At 29.6% G+C, this 20,417-nt stretch overlaps 1 protein-coding gene across 1 annotated transcript; it reads right to left on the reverse strand.

Annotated features, from left to right (window-relative positions):
- Positions 1–12,134, reverse strand: LOC108332839 (two-component response regulator ORR21). Its single transcript, XM_017568140.1, has 9 exons — positions 12,008–12,134; positions 11,768–11,917; positions 11,553–11,697; positions 11,380–11,489; positions 10,719–10,795; positions 10,445–10,618; positions 315–563; positions 200–257; positions 1–17 (listed from the first exon to the last, which is right to left on the reverse strand). Exons 1-9 carry the CDS (start codon positions 12,132–12,134, stop codon positions 1–3), a joined length of 1,107 nt encoding a protein of 368 aa, XP_017423629.1.
- Positions 12,135–20,417: the final 8,283 nt, after the last annotated feature.

Below are 20,417 nucleotides of genomic sequence, written 5' to 3' on the forward strand. Positions count from 1 at the left end.
TTACGGTTGAGAAATTCCTGAAAGAGTACAGGGTTATTTATGGTATTTGATGAAGTAGGATGGTTTGCAGACGGTGATCGGGGAGGTGGATGAGAATTACCCATTGCTATAGGTCGAGGAGGACGTCTATGAAGCGCATAACATCTATCAATTTTGTGGCCTAGCTTGCCACAGTGGTCACATTTTGGACTTCCTTTACCTGGCTGGCGAGACCGACTCCGATCATCAAGTTGGGCAGCCATGAAGAGGGAGAAACCCTAAAAAAATCCAAAGTGCTCCGATTGACGCAACGACAACAGATCCAGAAAGAGGACAAGGAGGCGATCACGACGGTCCTGGTCGGCGGCGGATCTCGCCGGCAACGCGCGATGGGAAGAGGCGGATCTGGTGACCTTTGCGGCGGCGCGTGGAGGCGCGTGGATGGTCTGTTTGCCGCGATCTTTGCACCACGGTGGTCGCCCGGCCGAGGCGATCCGAATGGTATGGTCGTCGGTCGATTCTAGAACTCCGGCGGCGGCTGCGGCGACGACGGCGGCGATGGGTACCAGAGACTGTGGAACTGGCTGGAACAAAACCTAAGCTTTGATACCATATTAGAAAGTGGGCTTTTAGCCTAACTCAACCCCACAAAACCGGCTTTATTACGGGTGGAATAGACGAATATAATGCCCACATAGAACTCGCTAGGATAGGCTCTAACCATGGCTCTGATACCATATTAGAAGGTGGGTTTTAAGCCTAACTCAACCCCACAAAACCGGGTTGTAAGGTGAGGTTTGCACCCACTTATAAAGTATGAATTGGCCTTATCTCTAGTCGATGTGGGACTTCCAACACACCTCCTTCATGCCGAGGTATAGACATCTCGTGCATGATAGTAGAAATTAGGCGGTCCGATAACGGCCCGATAGCGGGTGGAATAGAAGAATAGAATGCCCGCTTAGAACTCGCTAGGATAGACTTTAACTATGGCTCTGATACCATATTAGAAAGTGGGATTTTAGCCTAACTCAACCCCACAAAACCAGCTTGTAAGGTGAGGTTTGCACCTCACTTATATATTATAATTTGGCCTTATCTCCAGTCGAAGTGAGACTTCCAACACACCCCCTTCACGCCGAGGTATAGACATCTCGTGCGTGATAGTAAAAATTGGGTGGTCCGATAACGGCCCGATTACGGGTGGAATAGAAGAATAGAATGCCCACATAGAACTCGCTAGGATAGGCTATAACCATGGCTCTAATACCATATGAAATAGTAGAGAAGATTAGGAGAAATCTCCCTTATGTGTTTAGCATACACATAGGGTAGTTTATTTATAATGTAAGATAAGGGTTAAACCCTAAATACAGAATGGGCTAAGCCCAATTAACATAAACACACAACTTAACATCTAACAAATAATATATAAAGTTTTCAATGATTTTAGTTATCCACGTATGCCTCTATGTTTCTCATGTTGGTATCACTTGTAAAGTGAAGAAATCAGTTACATGTTTACTCATTTAATACATAAAAAAACAGGTTATTTATATTAACGAGCATATTCAAGATTGATAAAGGATGACTATGTACCAAAACTTGCTCTGCTTTAAAATGGTCAGCCAATTGTATATTTAAATGGGTTAAATATGTTTTTAGTCCCTCAACTATCAAGCGATTTTAGTTTTAGTCCCTCTTTCAAACTTTGGTACACTTTGATCCTTGTCCTTAAGGAAACTATAATTTTTCGTCCTCCAAAACCAACGCCGTTAAATTTAATCTGATGTGGCTAACGGTGTGCCACATCACTTTTTTTTTTCTGAAACGTGGTGATCTGTTCAGACCGTGAGACTTTTCTCTCTTATTCATCTCCATCATCCTCTTCAATGCCTTCAATGTCGTCAACAATGCCGACAACGATGCCACCACCTTTTTACGAATCACGATTCCAGAAAAGAGAAGGGAAAGGAGGCTTTCTCCTAGCAGCGTGACCTTGTGCCATGACGGAAGAGGAAAAAACTCTTTCTGTGTTGCGTGAGGAAGAAGCCCTGCCTAGATTGCACTTCCAGAATGTCGTCGCCTTCTCCGAACAACCAGAATCACTAGCTCTTCACTCAGCGCCACCCCGCGAGTGAAGGTTTTAGACGTTTATCACCACCAAAATCACAATTGCAAAGAAATCCTCTTTTTCCCAAGGTTGGGTGGTCCGCGATCAAGGAGAAAAGAGAAATTGGGAAAACAATGGACTAGGGTTTTTTCTCGAGTTACATGATTAAGAAATAAAATCAATGTGTTTTATAACTTCTATATAACACGAAGATAATATTGCAATCTAGCATCTACTGAATTGGGTTGCAATGGAATGTATTGCTTGGCAATGGTTTAGTGTCTGAATGAGGTGATTCAGATAACTTCGGGATTGAAGTTTGGTTTATGTTCAAATAAGTTGTTATACGAGAATGATGGTAGACAGTTTTATCTGTTTTCTGTGATCTATGGCGCTATATATTTTCTCTAAACCTCTATTACCGTGTGTGTTAGCGTTAGTACGTGCATCATTGCTAGAATTGTACATCATCTTCTTGCTACAAATCCTATTACGCACCCAACATCCAAACATTTTGAATTAAACCTACATTTTTGTTTGTAATTGTGTTTAACAGAAACTTGCTCATCTCATTATTCATCTTCCAATGCAGTTTCAAGTTGTGATATTTTAACTAAATGTGTATCTGATTCTTTCTTTCATAAATATAAAGATAAAATTTATGGTGTTAACCAATCCCACCATAAGTTCAAGGGGATATGATATTAGACCGAGAAAACTTAATTTGTGAAGGAGGTTTTATGGCAATGTGCATTGCACAACAAGATAATTGCACAACAACCTAGCAATTAAGGACAAATCAATTAATGCACGGTGTTAGTTAGGAGGAAAATAAGAAAAGAAAAGTAAAAATTGTTTGTGCCATGCTTAGTCACCTTTTCAACTTAGAACACAGGTTGTTGTAGACGCATAATTGGAACAATTTTGATCACTATGTATAACTGCTTCTTTGTGACAGTGAAATTCTGATGTGAGTGACTTCAACTTACAGCAAAAGTACACAACTAAGCTTTCTAATCTAGGGCATTCTAGGTGGTATTTCCCAGGATAAAAACAACTAAGTTTTGGCAAATGAATAAATTTTAGTGAGAACAAACTAGGAAATTTAAATGTTTCACTTACTCCATGTTTCATTGTCTCTTCCTTTCCAACAATTTCTTCCAATTTGTTACAATCGCTTATTTGAAGTGTTTTAAGCTTCCCAAGATTTCTTGAAAGGGATGAAGGAAAAAAATTTATCAAGCTGTCACAGTTTACAACAACAAATTCTTGACAAAGAGAGAAGGAGAGATAATTCTTTATTGATTAGTGAGGAATATCTCTTTCAGAGAATGGCGCAATTTCTAGATATTTTGAGAGGTTTGTTATGCTCCTAATAACTTTCTAATTCTCAAAGAATCCTCTGAAGTATCCCATTGAACCCTTTTATTGTAACAGATTTACGGTTTATAACAAAAAACTACCCTTAAATGGACCCATCCAGTTGTGGCACAACTATCTCCTAAAAAATGCACTTGTTTAATCAGAGCTCTGCTATCGCAGGATAGGGGAAACATAGAGGTAGTTCTTCCAAGGTTATTGCTGCATCTTAGATATTTCTTTTATACTTGCCGCAATTTCCTCCATATGGTGTGATTTCATATTTTCTCTTTTTCTCTAGCCACTTCAATAGCTCATTGTATTGTTTTACTGTGAGAGAGTTGTTGCTAGATTTGAGCTTGGTTCAATGTATTATGTTGTAACAAACTCCTGTATCACCATTCTTTAGTCCAGTAGGTTTGGTGCTAGGAACAAAATGGCTCACATGAAATCTCCATGCCCATGGATGAATGTCATATTTGTACTGTCAAATATTATGTGTTTGTTCTGTTGATATAAAAATGTAGTTAATTGATGTTTTTAATGCTTATAGTGATCAAATTATATGATACAACATATATGATTTCAGTAATACTTGATAACATCATTGTCGATTCTTTTTTATCTTTTTTCAATGGGAAATTAGAAGTTTCGTTCTGAAAAAGAAAAGCATTATCTACCTCAACAACTATACATTTAACAGTCTTGGTCCACTTTCAAATTTATCAAGTTGTCACAATTTACAACAACAAATTCTTTCAAATTGGAAAAAATTCCTTTAGAATTTTTGTTCCATATAACTCTAGAAAAAACCCTAGTCCATTTTTCTTTTTCCCAATTTCTCTGTTGCTCCTTGCTCGTGAACCACCCAACCTTGGGAAAAAGAGGATTTAGGAAGAGTTTCTTCCTCTTTGGCCATGGCACAAGGCCACGCTGTTAGGAGAAAGTCTCCTTTCCTTTCCCTTTTCTGGAATCGCGATTTCGTAAAAAGGTGATGGCATTGTTGCCGGTATTGTTGACGACATTGAAGGCATTGAAGAGGATGATGGAGATGAATAAGAGAGAGAAGTCTCACGGCCTGAACAGATAGCCACGTTTCAGAAAAAAAAAGTGATGTGACACACCGTTAGCCATATCAGATTAAATTTAATGACGTTCGTTTTGGAAGACGAAAAATTATAGTTTCCTTAAGGACAAGGATCAAAATGTACCATAATTTGAAGGAGGGACTAAAACTAAAATCATTTGATAGTTCAAGGACTAAAAACATATTTAACGCTATTTAAAGTTGGTTTTACGAGAGTCATGTTATATATAATATAAGACCAGGAACATGGCAATAGCTGACAAAGGTAGGCAAAGGTTGCAAGTAGTTGAGTTCCCTGAAACCAATGAGATCCCATTAAGTTGCTGTTTGAAAATTGCATTTAGGTTCTATTGGAAATTATTTAAATGCAGATAAAAGTAATTAAATGAACATAAATAGTTAATTGGAAATTATTTAAATTTAAGGTTTTATTATTATTATTATTATTATTATTATTATTATTATTATTATTATTTTGAATGAACTGTATTCATAACAAACACCAATATCTCTTTACTTCTATATTTCTGGTTTCTTAAATATTTTTTATATCACTAATCTTGTTCTATTGGAGGCTTGTTATATTTGGTTCAATGATGTCTAAGTTAAAGATACTTTCAAATTAAACAGCTTGGTTTTCTTATATTTTCCTAACTAAATCTCTTAAAATTTCATAAAAAAATATTCTAAACTCTAGTATGAAATTGAAATACATAATTCATTATTTGATTATACTCTATTTGTACACAATACCTTAATTATTGACATATTTCTTTTTTAGCACAACTAAAAAAACTATAGTCTTTGTACAAATTTTTAATTATTTTAAATTTGTTTAAACTTTAATATTAATAATTAAGGTAGTTGAAATGGTATTTAGACTTTATTTTAGTTTTTCATCTTCTCATTTTATCATATCTATAACATTATAACAGGAATTTCACGCCTCCAAAATATATCTTCTCTCTTGCTTATTAAGTTATCAATAGAAAAAGGAAAACTGCAGTGTGATCATAAAATTAAGATAGACTATGCATTAAATACAAAAAATATAAAATTATAACAAATTTAATACTTATTTTCTAATCAGTTTCATTAACTTTGACCTATAATCATTTTAACTTTAAACCAGAACAGTAAAATTAATTTTTAGTTCTTTTATTAATGTAAAAGAATTGTAGAATATTATTGGATTGTAACTATGTTTTCAGAATGCTATGCAGTTTTAAATGAAATTGTTTATTTGATTTAATTAAATTATTTAATACAATTTAAATAATAAAATAAATAAAAATTATAAATAGAATAGAAATTACCAAACAATATGATTAAATTATTTTACAACCAATTAAGTTTTTTTTAATCTCTAACTTATGTTTGGGTGTTGGTATTATCATTCATCTGAACACTTTTCTTCAATAATTTTATAATCATACAATTTTGTTCAAACACTTATACTGAACATTATTTAGAATATCTCTTAGATACATTTGCCAAAACATAAGTTGTTACTCAAATTAATAATAATTATAACTTATTAGCTGAAAATTAAAAGAAAAATCATTTTTATACTAATTTTTAATGAGCAGTAATAACGGGTTAAAACCAAAGTACTTATTCTCACTCCAATTTTTAAAATTAAAAAATTTAAAATAATTGATTTACTCTTTTTATTTCAAATGTTTTTTTTTCTTTTCAAACGAAATTATTTATCATGCATTGAATATTTGTTACATATTTGTTATATGTCTAAGTAAATATAGGTTTCAGAGAAAAAGATGTTAATGATGAATTCGTAGCTAATGGAGAAAATATTAATTACATGTATAAATATAAGTTTCAGAAATAAAAAGAAAAAAAAAAATTAATGATGAATTGATTATTTAGTTATAATTGAAAATTAACATTGAAAATTAACATTGAAAATTAACGAAACTGAGTCATTAAAAATATTAGTTAAAAAATGCATGACACTCAAAATGACATTAAAATATTAAAATTATTTTATTAGAAAATTAACTAAGTAAACAGTTAGTTATTATAAAAGAAATTAATCATAATATCTATGAATATGCATTCTGATTGATTGAATGACTACACATTGTGATTTTAAATTAAATTTTGATTATTTGGAGAAAGTAAAAACTAGATTTAGATCAAATTTGAAGTAAAGTTAAAGAAAATTGTACTTTTTCTACACTTACACTTACTCATTTAATGTATAGAAAAACAGGATTTTATATTGTTGTGATATGTTTTCTCTATTATATGATTGCTCCATCATTGTATACAAAATAACCTTTGCATGAAGAATAATATTACAATATATTTTTATTAAATACGAGAAATTTACGTATTTAGAATAATAAATGAATAAATATTGTATTATACATGTAATATGATTTGTTCCAAAAAAAAGTGTAAGTAAGGTGGCAGTGGAACAACATATAATTATAATTGACAAATAGTTAAATATTTTGTATAAAAAAACTAAAAAGATTAAGTTTGATTTAAGTAAAATACAAAGTAAGATTTTATAACATGATTTAAGATAAAGTTATCGTATTTAAAATTGTTAATTAGAAAAACTAATAGATTCTATAAAATCATTAGTATTTTTCATCTTCCTTTCTTTCGGTTTGTGTTATGGTTTTATTAATTTTGATTTCAATTGTGAGTCTTGGAAGGCAAAAGTATTTACAAAGGTAATTTGACATTCACATCAATATTTAATTGGTTAATTCCTTATATAGTCAATTATATTGTTGTTAGAATCTTTTGAATTTGAAGAACAATTTAACTAATTATGTAATTGATTAAAAGCGCTAAATTTTATTTTCTTAATGTTTTTTAAGTTATCAGAAAACATTTAATTCGTTTTAGTTCAATTTGAAAGATTGTTTATTGTATGATAGAGTTTCAATTCAATAGTATCTTATCTAATTTAGTGAGTGGTAATAACTGATTAAAACCAAAGTATACTTCTCTAATTTAGAAGATTAAAAAAGGAAGCTTATTAAAATATAAAAATATTCATATAAATGTTATACATTTTATATTAAAAAGTAAAAGATTAAAAATTACCGTAAAAAAATTAAAGATATAACTTTAAGTGGTGCAATCCAACTCCAATATTCACTACTATTAGTCAAACACTAAAATAACGTAATGTTAATTTAAGGATTATCAAGAACTACTAAAATATTTATAAAAAATCAACAAGACCAAATAATATCTGTATAAAATTTATACAAAATGAAGAATGTAAAAAAGGAAAATCTTCAAAGAAGGCATTGGATTTCAAAACAAAGAAAAACTAATTTTCTTGTACAACATAAATTATGGCAACTCAGAAAAACAAAGATAATGATATTTTGACACTCATTTTTAAAACTTTTGACTTTGTCATATGTCGTGCTGTGAGTGGTTCATGTATAGAAGAAATTAAAAAATGAAAATGACATGGAAATGAAGAATTGCAGGAGTTTCAAGTGAGGGTTTCATTTACTACAATAAGAACTGGTATTACAGACGGTCAAATTCTGTCGATAATAAACATTTATCGACGGATTACCGACGATTATTATTTTGTCGATAATACAGATGTCGGTAACCATTAACAACGGATTCTGACCGTCGATAATTATTGAAGAACATTCCACCGTTAATTACCGAAGAATGAATTTATTATTTAGTATATAAATATAGAATTTAGAAATAAAAAGAAAAAAAAAATTTAATGATGAATTGATTATTTAGTTACAATTGAAAATTAACTAAACTGGGTCATTAAAAAAATTAGTTAGAAAATGGATGAACAAGCAAAATGAGATTAAAATATTAAAAATTTATGTTATTAGAAAGTTAACTAAGTAAACAGTTAGTTATTAAAAAGCAATTACTGATGGTGTCTATGAATATGGATTCTTATTGATCCTATGATTATACATTGTGATTTTAAAAATTTTGGTTATTTACAAAAAATAAAAACTAGATTTAGATCAAATTTGAAATAAAGTTAAAGAAAATTGTATTTTTTTCTACCGTTAATGTATAGAAAAACAGGTTTCTATGTTATCATGACATGTTTTTTTATTATATGACTATGCTGGATAATTATATAAAATAATCTTCGTTCGTATGAACAAATAATATCACAGTATATTTTTATTAAATACGAGAAAGTTAGCGAATATTAAAAGAATAAATATTGTATATTAAACGTAATAAGATTTGTTCTAAAAAAATGTAAGTAAGGTGATAGTGGACCAGCATATAATTATAATTGGCAAAGTAATTAAATACTTTGTATCAATAAAACTAAAAAGATCAAGTTTGATTTAAGTAAAATACAAAATAAGAATTTATAAGGTGATTTAAGACAAAGTTATTATATTTAAATTTGTTCTTAGAGAAACTAATACCTCCTATATAACCATTAGTATTTTTAATCTTCTTTTCTTTGAGTTTTTGTTTTGGTTTTATTGATTTTCATTTTGATTTCAATTGTCAGTCTTAGAAAGAAAACCTATCTACAAATATACTCTAACATTTAAATCATTATTTTATTGTTCACATTTTTCTCTGAGTAGGTTTTATTTATCACCAAGGTGCATTCTTATTATTGATGGATAAAATTGTACTAATACAACATGTAAAAGATGTTAAAAAAATAGGTAGGCTTTTATTAAATTAGAGGTACTTTTCTTGAACTAATTAATACAACAATTAGAAAAGACAATAAAAAATAATAATAATAACGAAAAAAAAGCATAATTTTTATATCTCATTGACCTTAAATTCAAGAAAAAAAATAGTTTTGTTATCGATCACAAGTTTATACAAAATAAACAACAATTACAAAATTCTAGAAAATATTAATTTCAATCTTACATTATATATAAAAAAAATCTTTGTCTTATCTACTCATGATTATTTCAAGAGTATAGTGGTCTTATCCACTCTTTAACTATATAAGAAGATATTTAACTTTATAAACTCTCACAAACAAACAAAAACACAACTAGAACTACTATTTAGTTACAAAGCAACCACAAACCTATAAATAATCTGGTTAAATATAACATTACTACAACAAAAACATTTTAAAATCTTTTGGAGCATAACCTTTGATAAATTTTTAAAACTTTGAGAGAAGTTAATGAATCTTTAAGAGCACTTGATAATATTTGATATAAAAAAAAACACTTGTATATTTTCTTTAATTGATTGCGAAAATATCTTCTTGATTCATAAGAGTTTTAAAATACAATTCATAACTGATAATGACATATGACATCAGTTATATTAACTAATAATAGGTTATTAAAACTAATTTTTTTTTAAAAGATTATTTCTTGAAGATAATTATTATACACACTATTCATTAATCGTAAAAATTAATTTAATAAATTATAACAAGAATATAACCAATTCTTGGTCATTTCTATTTGATGTATCTGACCATAAAACGAAGCAAGCAAGTGAAAAGAGTTTAATATCATTTATATTCACATTTTAGAATTTGATTCTAGATATGGTTGGTTGGAAACATTTTAACAGAATCGATTTAACCTTTTTATCGTCTCACATCTTTTTTCTTTTCAAAGACAGTCAATTATTTATTATACACATTTAATACTTATAATCTAAATTGATTGCGAAAAGAAGAATTTAATACTTATAATCTAAATATGCATTTAGTATATTTTCTTTAATTGATTGCGAAAAGACGAATTTATACAAATCTGAATTATCCCTTTTACATTGAACTGTATAAAATTTATGCAAAAAGAAGAATTTAAAAGAAAAACTAATCTCCCTTGTACAATAAAAATGATAGAAACTCATAAAAAGAAAGACTCCATCCACTGCTGCATTTCCTGCTGTTGTTGCAATGTATCTACTGAAACACTGTTAGGCATAGTTTTCGAGGACTGTGGAAAAACAAAGTTAGTAGTATAGGGAGCCATTGGGTGATCAAGTGCCATATTCAAAGCTTCTTCTCCATGAAGATGATTATGTAGTGATATATCTGTAGCAGATTGCTGAGGTTTTCTCTTCAAAGTATTTCTATATTTCTGCCAATCAATAATGTTGTAAATGTTTAATAAATAAAGGATCTACGAACCATAAATGTATTTACTTTGAACATGTGCAAGCATGTAAAATGACACAAACCTGTAAGTGACTACCAACATGGTTTCTTGTCAAACCAGGCATATTCATGAGCTCAAGAACTTTCTTTGGCACAGCATCTGAAAGGTAACAATAAAAACTGTGAAATCATGTTTAAAATGTGTACTTCAAATTTAACTCAAAGGTACAAAACCTCTTTATAATAAAAAAAATTGTGAAATCATGTTTAAAAATAAATTTTAGGCTTAATACCCTATTTTGTTTTCAGTTTCGTTCGAAAATGTCAAATTAGTTCATCCTTTAAAAAATGCGTCAATTACGTCCTCACTTAATAAAATTTGCATCAATGAAATCTCTTCCGTTAAATCCGTACAAACGGCGTTAATTATCTTGATGCAAAATAATTAACGCCGTTTGTACGGATTTAACGGAAGAGATTTCATTGATGCAAATTTTATTAAGTGAGGACGAATTGACGCATTTTTTAAAGGATGGACTAATTTGACATTTTCGAGCGAAACTGGGGACAATATAGGGTATTAAGCCTAAATTTTAAGTAGAAAGAAATTTATATCTACTTATATATTCTAAATTGATTTTATCCCTATTACATAAGGAATAAGGACTAATACATACATCTCATAAATTAAATCTAAATATTGAATGAATAGAGAAAAATAGAAGAAAGGCTAAAGAATCATACTAGCAAGTCCAATTTGATTGACATTTTTGACAAATTTATCATGTAGTTCTGGTGTCCATACCATACGAGACTTCTTTCTTGAAGGTGATTCACCGACATTATCAACTTTCCTTGAAATTTCAAGAGTAGAAGAAGAAACAAATTCAGAATTCCCGCTAAAATAATCTCTTCACATCCTATTCTCATTCATGGACTTCCTAACAACATGTGTCCACATGTTCTTGAGTTGATCCTCATGCAAAGGCTTAATCCAGTAATCACAACCTCCAAGTTTTATACTCTTCATTACAGATTTCTTGTTATCATCCCAAGACATCACTACATAGTAAATTTGATCAGTTAAACAAGTTCAAAATCTAAGGAAAAACATAAAAGAATAGTTACATACTGATGACAGGAACATCAATTTCTTGGTTGGCAAATAAGAATTCATAACCATCCATCTTTGGCATATGAACCTCCATCAATACTAAATCAATACCCACTTTTCTTTCATGCAAAATCTCTGTAGCACGTAACAATTCTGTGCATGTGATAACTGCAAAAAACCTTACAATTATCATTAAAAAAACCAAATATTATCTCTTAGTTCAACAAATAGTGATCAATTTAGTATTCTATATCTAACCTTCATAGCAATATTCGTCAGATATCTTCTTGATGCATTCAAGAACATTAGAGTCCGTATCAACAACGAGTATCCTCATATTTGATGGAAATTCACGAAAAGTCTTTTCGAAAGAAATTCTAACCATTGCTTTCTAATGACTCTTTGACCATAGAATGGAGTATGCAAATGAAAAAAAAATGTAAAATTTATCATAATTTATATTCACATTTTTTAATTTGATTCAAGATATGGTTCATTGAAAATATTCTAACAAAATTATTTAATCTTTTGATTTTTCTTTTCAAAGATAGTCAATTAATTATGACAGACATTTAATATTAGTTAATTGTGGTAATTGAAAAATTTAGTTGAAAAATGCATAAACAAAATTAGTTGCTCCATATTTTCCTTTACTTATTTAAATATCTTTAATGACTTGTTCTTGAAGAATTGAATATAAAAGAATAGGAGATGATTTTGAAAGACTCTCCTTAAGGTTTCTTTCCAATTAAGATTTTAGTTTGTAAATAATATCAAATTACTATTTTTTTTATTCGTATACGAAGTTATTGAAAATCTGAAGTAAATGTTAAAGAAAATAGTACTTTTTCTATACTTACTCATTTAGTTCTTAGGCTCAATCATTTTATAAATTAATTTTCACATGAACGAATAATATTGCAATACATTTTTATTAAATACGTGAAAGTTACCGTATTTAGAATATTAAAAGAATAAATATTGCATTATAAACATAATAAGATTTGTTTCATAAAAATGTAAGCAAAGTGATAATGGACCTGTAAGACCCAAGAAAAATATTTACCTTAATAGTAATAATTTTATTACTAGTAGTAATAAATTTCTTTGTGAATGGAAAATATAATAAGTTTATAAAATGTGTAAAGTTAAATAAGAAATTTTGGTAACTTAATTGGTAGAAAATTTTGGTGATGGGTTCAAACTCTTTTCTACCTTTTTGTAAAAAAAAATAATAAAAAAAAAATTTAAAATATTGATAATGGAGAAAGCATTCATATTTGAGGTCATTATTAAGGAATCCATTATGAATCCATTATGTAAGTGGTGATTAAGAAATTAATATAATAAAATTAAAATTAAAAAAAATGATGAATAGTAAAAATTTTGGACTATAAATAGCCATTAGGGGGGAGACTATTTTGCACAAAGAGAGGAAGAATCAAGTGAGAAACCTTGAGAAATATAGAGAAGAAAGAGTTAGGAAGAAATTTTAGTTGCAAGAAGAGTAGAGGCTCTAGAGGATTTTCGGAGAAAACGAATTCGGAGCAAGAGAAGTCTGGAATAGAGGTAGGGGAGCTAATCCTTCTTATATATGATTTTTATACATGTTATGATCATGAATATGAGTTATGAACATGTTAAAATTTTGGTAATGGTAGTTATCTATTCACTTGTATAAATTTAGTTTTTATGATTATAACTTTTTTATTTTTGAATTACTGTGCTAAAACCTTTCTTTTAATTGTTTTTACCTTTGGATTTAGCTAAAAGTTTAATTTATGAATCCTAAGACCTATTTCTTCACTTTGACCGTTCGGATCATCAATTAGAAGTCTCTACTTGGAGAAATAAATCCTTGCATGTTTGAGTAAATTAATTACCCCTATAATTTGGTTACTGAGTCCTCTCGGTAAAATATAGATTCTGACCTATTTGACCGTTAGATCAACCTGAAAATTGGATATATGATCCCTCAGATATATTACTACACTTTGACCGATCGGATTTGTATTTCGAAGTCTATGTTTTGAGAAAGTAATTTTGAAGGTTTGAAAAATCTGATGAACACTATATTTCTGTTCTTAAGTTATCATGGTAAAAACTTCAGATATATTTTATTTACCGTTAGATTGAGCCCAAATTTTAGTATGTAGTTCATAAGACATATTAAGTCATCTTGACCGTTCCGATTTGTAATTAGATGTCTGTGCTTAGAGTAATTCGTTCCGCATTTTGAGTATAACCGAAAACCACTTAAAATTTTGTCCCTGAGTTACCTCGGTAAAACCTCAATATCTATCTAGTTAACCGTTAGATCAACCGCAAATTTTAATATGTAGTTTCTAACACATAGTGAATTACTTTGACCGTTCAGATTGGAAATTAGAGTTATAGATTTAGAGATATTAATTTCGTATCTTCTTAGGGATCTCAATATTGCTTAATTTCTGTCTTTGGACCATTTATACAAAATTATGAGTTCTGCCTTATTAACCGTTGGATTGGACTGAAAATTATACCACATGATCTAAACATGTTGTTAATTAGTTTGATTGGTTCAGATATTTAATTAATGATATGAGTGAAGAGAAATTGTTTCACGAAATAGTAAATTTATTTGAATTGAGTAAAATCTTGAATAATTATATTCTTAAATTTTATGTGTAGTTGTATTTTGAAGATTGGAAGATGAGTAATACAATATATTATATATTAGAAAATTAAATTAAATTGAATTTCGGTGTTAGTATTATATGTTGTTATTTTGAATCTGTAAATAAAAAATTTGTTAAAAACTAGTTGAGGAACACTTTGGCTAAGGAAAGACTTGGTACTTAAGTTGTCCATTGTGACGCACCTCTCTTTCCTGGAAGTCTACTCGACAGGTTTTTAACTTAAATCTTGTTGTACATATTAAGTACTGTTAAACTATTGTGCAATATGTCTCGTTGGAATGAATTCATGTTATTATGGTAGATACGAAATTATGAATTATAATTGTGATGGTAGGATAGAGGAATCTTAAAAACTGGAGTTGGTACATCCTTGATCATAGAGCAACCCTGGTCTAATCCAGTAAGTTGTGACTAGTCATATGTACTGGCGTTTATGGTGAGTTTGATTCGTCAAACATTTGATTCTTCTCCAGTGACCATTTATAGTGATATTTTAGAATTGTTAATTTATTTTGTGATATATTCAGTTTGTATGATTTCTGCGATGATTGGATTTTATTGGATTTGAATTTATGCATCTGAACATGGTTGTGAACTATAATGATGTGATTTATGGGGAAGTATGTGAATGTATGAGATATGTTGGATTCATTGTGATAATATGATGGTATCCGGTTATTCATGTCTTGGGTTAAGTTTCAAAGTAACAGTATGGTTCATGGACGTAATTCCATGATCCTCAAGGAGAGGATACATGGTGGTGCCCTGGTGGTGTGTAGAATGATTGCATGGTAGCTCAGTCTTGGGGGTCATCCTGAAACTCCAATGGTCTTTCTTCTCACGTAGAGAGGATTGAACCATGTGGTGAGGAGTAGCAGGAGGTCCTAGTCTTGGGTGCTTCCAGTATGGCCCAAGGTGAGTGATAACGGATTAACCTCGTGAGTGTGGTAGGGTGGGGGAGCCCAAGTTTCATAAGCCACCACGAGTGCAAGACCCGCCATAACTCGGTAATCATTCTAGTCCGGACGAGTCGGTTTATAAAGTAACAAGTCGAGTCGGTTTATAAAGTAACAAGTCGAGTCGGTTTATAAAGTAACAAGTCCTGTGATGTCATTTTACCATGTTTGAGTGATTATTTTTGCATGTCATGTGAGTTTGAATAACATGCTTTTATGTCTAGCTCACCCCTACTTGTTTGTGTTTGGGTATGTGCGATGATCGTATAATTCGTTATACGGGAGCAGATGAAGGAATATCGGCTGACTCAGTGCCTAGGAAGGGAAAGATAGAAGAATAAAGTAGAAGAACTCAAGTAATAATTAGGATTTTTCAAATATGAGTTTACAACATGTATAGATATATATCAACTATGAAATTTTAAGTGTGAGATTTTTGGGATGTTACAAGACCAGCATGTAATTATAATTGGCAAAATAGTTAAATTTTTTGTGTCAATAAAACTAAAAAGATGAAGTTTGATTTAAGTAATATACAAATTAAGAATTTATAACGTGATTTAAGATAAAGTTATCGTATTTAAAATTGTTTTTAGAAAAACTATAGATGCTATAAAATCATTAGTATTTCTCGTCTCCTCACTTTCAGTTTATGTTATAGTTTTATTACTTTTGATTTAAATTCTCAATTTTGAAAGGAAAAAAATATTTACAAAGGTATTTTGTACTCTGACATTCAAATCAAGATTTCTTTCTCGATATCTTCTCTCAATATGTCTTATTTGTCACTAAGGTTTGTATTCTTATAATTGATGTATGAAGTTGTAATAATGTAACATGTCAAAGGTGTTAAAAAGATAGGTAGACTTTATTAAATTAAGAGGAAGTGAATTAATTTTAATTTTTTCACATTTTTATCAACACACAATGCACTTTTCTTGAAACTTATTGATACAGGAATTAGAAAACGCAATAAAAGAATTAATCATAGTATCTATGAATGTGGAATCTGATTGATTGAATTATTATAGATTATGACTTTTAATACATTTTTGTTTTTTTTATAATATAAAAACTAAGTTTAGATTAAATTTGAAGTAAAGTTAAAAAAAATATATACTTTTCTACATTTACCCATTTAATGTACAGAAAAACAAGCTATTATGTTATTGTGCCATGCTTTCTCTTATTATATGACTATGCTTAATTAATTTTCACATGAACTAATAATATTAAAATATATTTTATTAAATAAGAGAAAGTATACTTGAGTGACAGTTTATATTGCTGAGTGTACTCAAATCAAATAATTTCAATGGTTTTGGTGCTAAACGTTGGTATTTACCGTTAATTGTTCGTAAGTTAGAGTTCTTCAGGAGTTCTCAACATTGTGTGTCAACTTAGACTAGTGAACCACTGTGAAGTCGAACGTTGAGCATGCCAAATTACTGTGTATGTTGTCTTGCGTTTTTTTTTACATTATCTAGTTCTATGGTTCTAAGATCATGATGTTCATAATAGTATTGATGTTAATACTCTTAAACATGGTATATATGGATGAGTTGTACGACATTCATACTTTAATTCCTGCAGAGACGTATGAATTCAAGAAATGATATGTATTGACGATTTAATATTCATTCATACTTATATAAAATAGAAGGAGACATGTGGTGAGAGTTGTTAGAGTGTCTATGAGACAACTCACTAAATTTGAGCATGAATGTCTAAATATGTGACTACTTGTTAAATTTGAGCATGAGCATCCAAATATGTGATTACTCTGTAAATCCATGCATGAGCGTCCAAAAGTGTGTCTATCTCGAGAAAATCCGAGAATGATTTAAGTGTCCAAAAATGTGTCCACTTGAGGAAAATTTGAATATAAATTGAACTTTCAAACGGTATTAGTGTTTGAAAACGTTATTACTTTGGAAAATTTGAGTAAAACTTGAGAACTTTAAAAAGAATTACATACACATAAATTCAAATGGAAGTTCATCTTATAACTATTTTAAAGTGTTTAACCATAATATATCAATCAAAATGGAAATATATTTGAGAACTACCTCGGATGGTCACACATTCACAAATTATACATTTGGTAACTAATTATCATAAAGAGATATATACTGACTTTAGTTTTAAAGAGTCTTTGCAAGTGAACATTCCTCTTGTGGTAATTCAAAACTGTCAGAGCGATGCATCAGAATGGTTAGCGTGAACAACAAACAAAGAGGGGTGCAAATGATTATACTAGACTCTATTATTTGGATGGAACATTGATGGAAGTCACAGGTTGTCGTGCACTTGTGTTGACCTTCACTCCCCCATACAAAAATCATGGCCAAATACGCTCCATCTTGTCACCATAAGGTTAGTCCGTTAACACCTATGTCCAAAATTGACACATAGACTAGGACTTTTTGCCCCTCTCACCACATAACTCATTCTTCTCTAATTGAGATTGGAGAGTTATTAGAGTATCAGGATGACCTTCCTAACGGGACCCTCAACATCAAGTTGTACACTAATAAAATGCCAATATAGAGTCTCTCCACGAGACTCATAACATATTCATATTCATCAACTCATACCATGCTATTACAAAATCTCTCCATGAGACTCACATCTTGCTTATATTCATCAATTCATCTCCAACATAATTAAATGTATTCAACACATATTTCATATCACTTGAGTATAAATTAACATAGGCTTAATACCCTATTTTGTCCCCAATTTCGCTCGAAAATGTCAAATTAGTCCATCCTTTAAAAAGTGCGTCAATTACGTCCTTACTTAATAAAATTTATATCAATGAAATCCCTTCCGTTAAATCCGTACAAACGGCGTTAATTATTTTTCTCTCTCTTCTACTTTAATAATTAACGCCGTTTGTTCCTGGAAAACTTCTGGAGTCTCCACTCTAATATTCTTACTACTCTAAATTCTTCCCAAAATTTATTTCTCACTAAATTTCTCTACTTCTTGGTGCAAAATTTAACCTCCCCACTGATTTCTTATTTATAGGGCAAATCTTGGCACTATTTGAGTTTGTTTTTATTTAATATTATTTTAATCCCACCACCTCCAAAACTTATATGATCCTTCTTTGCACCAACTTCGATGGCTTATCCCTTAGGCACTATTCACTTTTTTTTTCACTATTATTTTTTTTACAAAACCTTCTAAAATTGGTTTTGAAAATTTTGAACCCTTCCTTCTAAATACCTATAATTCTTTATCATAAATTTTAAGTTTTCTTATCATAATTTTCTTATTAATTATATTTTCTATCTATTATTATTACTAATAATAATACTAATAAAATTTACTATTATTTATTAAAATGGATATTTTTCATGGGCTTTACAACTAATACATACATTTCATCAATTAAATCTAAATATTGGATGAATAGAAAAAAAATAGAAGAAGGACTAAAGAATCATACTAGCCAGTCCAATTTGATTCACAACTTTAACAAATTTAACATGCAGTTTTAATGTCCATACCATACGATACTTCTTTCTCGAAGGTGATTCACCGAAATTAAAAACTTCTCTTGAAATTTCAAAAGTAGAAGAAGAAACAAATTGAGAATTCTCCCTAAAATAATCTTTTCACATCCTATCCTAACTCATGAAGTTCCAAACAACATGTGTCCACATGTTCTTGAGTCGATCCTCATGCAAAGGCTTAATCCAGTAATCACACTTCAAGTTTTATACCCTTCATTACAGATTTCTTATTATCATCCCAAGACATCACTGCATAATAAGCTTGATCATTTAAACAAATTCAAAATCAAAGTAAAAACATAAAAGAATAGTTACATACGGATGACAGGAACATCAATTTCTTCGTTTACAAGTAGGAACTTATAACCACCCATCTTTGGCATATGAACTTCCATTAGTACCAAATCAATATCACTTTTCTTTCCTCCAAAATCTCAGTAGTACGTAGTGATTCCATCCACGTGATTACTGCAAAAAAACCTTAAAATTATCATTAACAAAACAAAAGATTATTTCTTACCTCAACAAATAATGATCAATTTAGTATTCTAAATCTAACTTTCATAACAATATTCGTAACAAATCTTCTTGATGAATTCAAAAACAATAGGGTCACTATCAACGGCGAATACTCTCAAATTTGATAGAAATTCATAGAAAGCCTCCTCGAAAGAAATTCTCGCCATCCCTTTCTGATGTCTGTCTAACAATAGAATGGAGCATGCAAATGAAGAAACATATAAGATTTACACTCATTTATATTCACAATTTAAAATTTGATTCAAGATATGGTTTACTAAAACTATTCTAACAAAATTATTTAACCTTTTTTTTATTATTTTCAAAGACAGTCAATTATTTGTAAATAAACATTTAATATTAGTTAATTATGGTAATTGAAAAAATTAATCGGAAGATGCATGAACAAAGTTAGTTGGTCCGTTATTTTCTTTTACTTATTTAAATAATTATTTGTTCACGAAGAATTGAGTATTAAAGAATAAGGGCATTTAAGAAGCATTATTAGATATAATGATTTTGAAAGAGTCTGTGTAATGTTTTATTTCCAATTAAAATTTTAGTTCGTAAAAAATATCAAATTACTATTTTTTTTTATTCGTATACGAAGTCATTGAATCGCTGAAATATAATGTCTAAAGATTTAGTTTGAGGTGTAAGATTTTGAATCATTTATAGTTCAAATTAAAATCCACATTTTAAAATTTGATTATTAGAATATTGGATCCTAACTGAATTGATTTACTCTTTTTATCATCTCAGTTTTTTTCTTTTTCTTTTTAAAGATTGCAAATTTATTATCATGCATTTAATATTAATTACATGCCTAATTAATTATAGGTTTCCGAAATAAAAGGAAAACAGATTTTAATGATGAATTGGTTATTTAGTTATTCAAGAAATAAGTATAATTAAACAAATTAGTTAAGTGTATAAGTGATTATAGGTTTCAAAAATAAAAGGGAAAAAAGCTTTTAATGATGAATTAATT

This window comes from Vigna angularis, chromosome 11 (genome assembly GCF_016808095.1).
Source record: "Vigna angularis cultivar LongXiaoDou No.4 chromosome 11, ASM1680809v1, whole genome shotgun sequence".
NCBI lineage: Eukaryota > Viridiplantae > Streptophyta > Magnoliopsida > Fabales > Fabaceae > Vigna > Vigna angularis.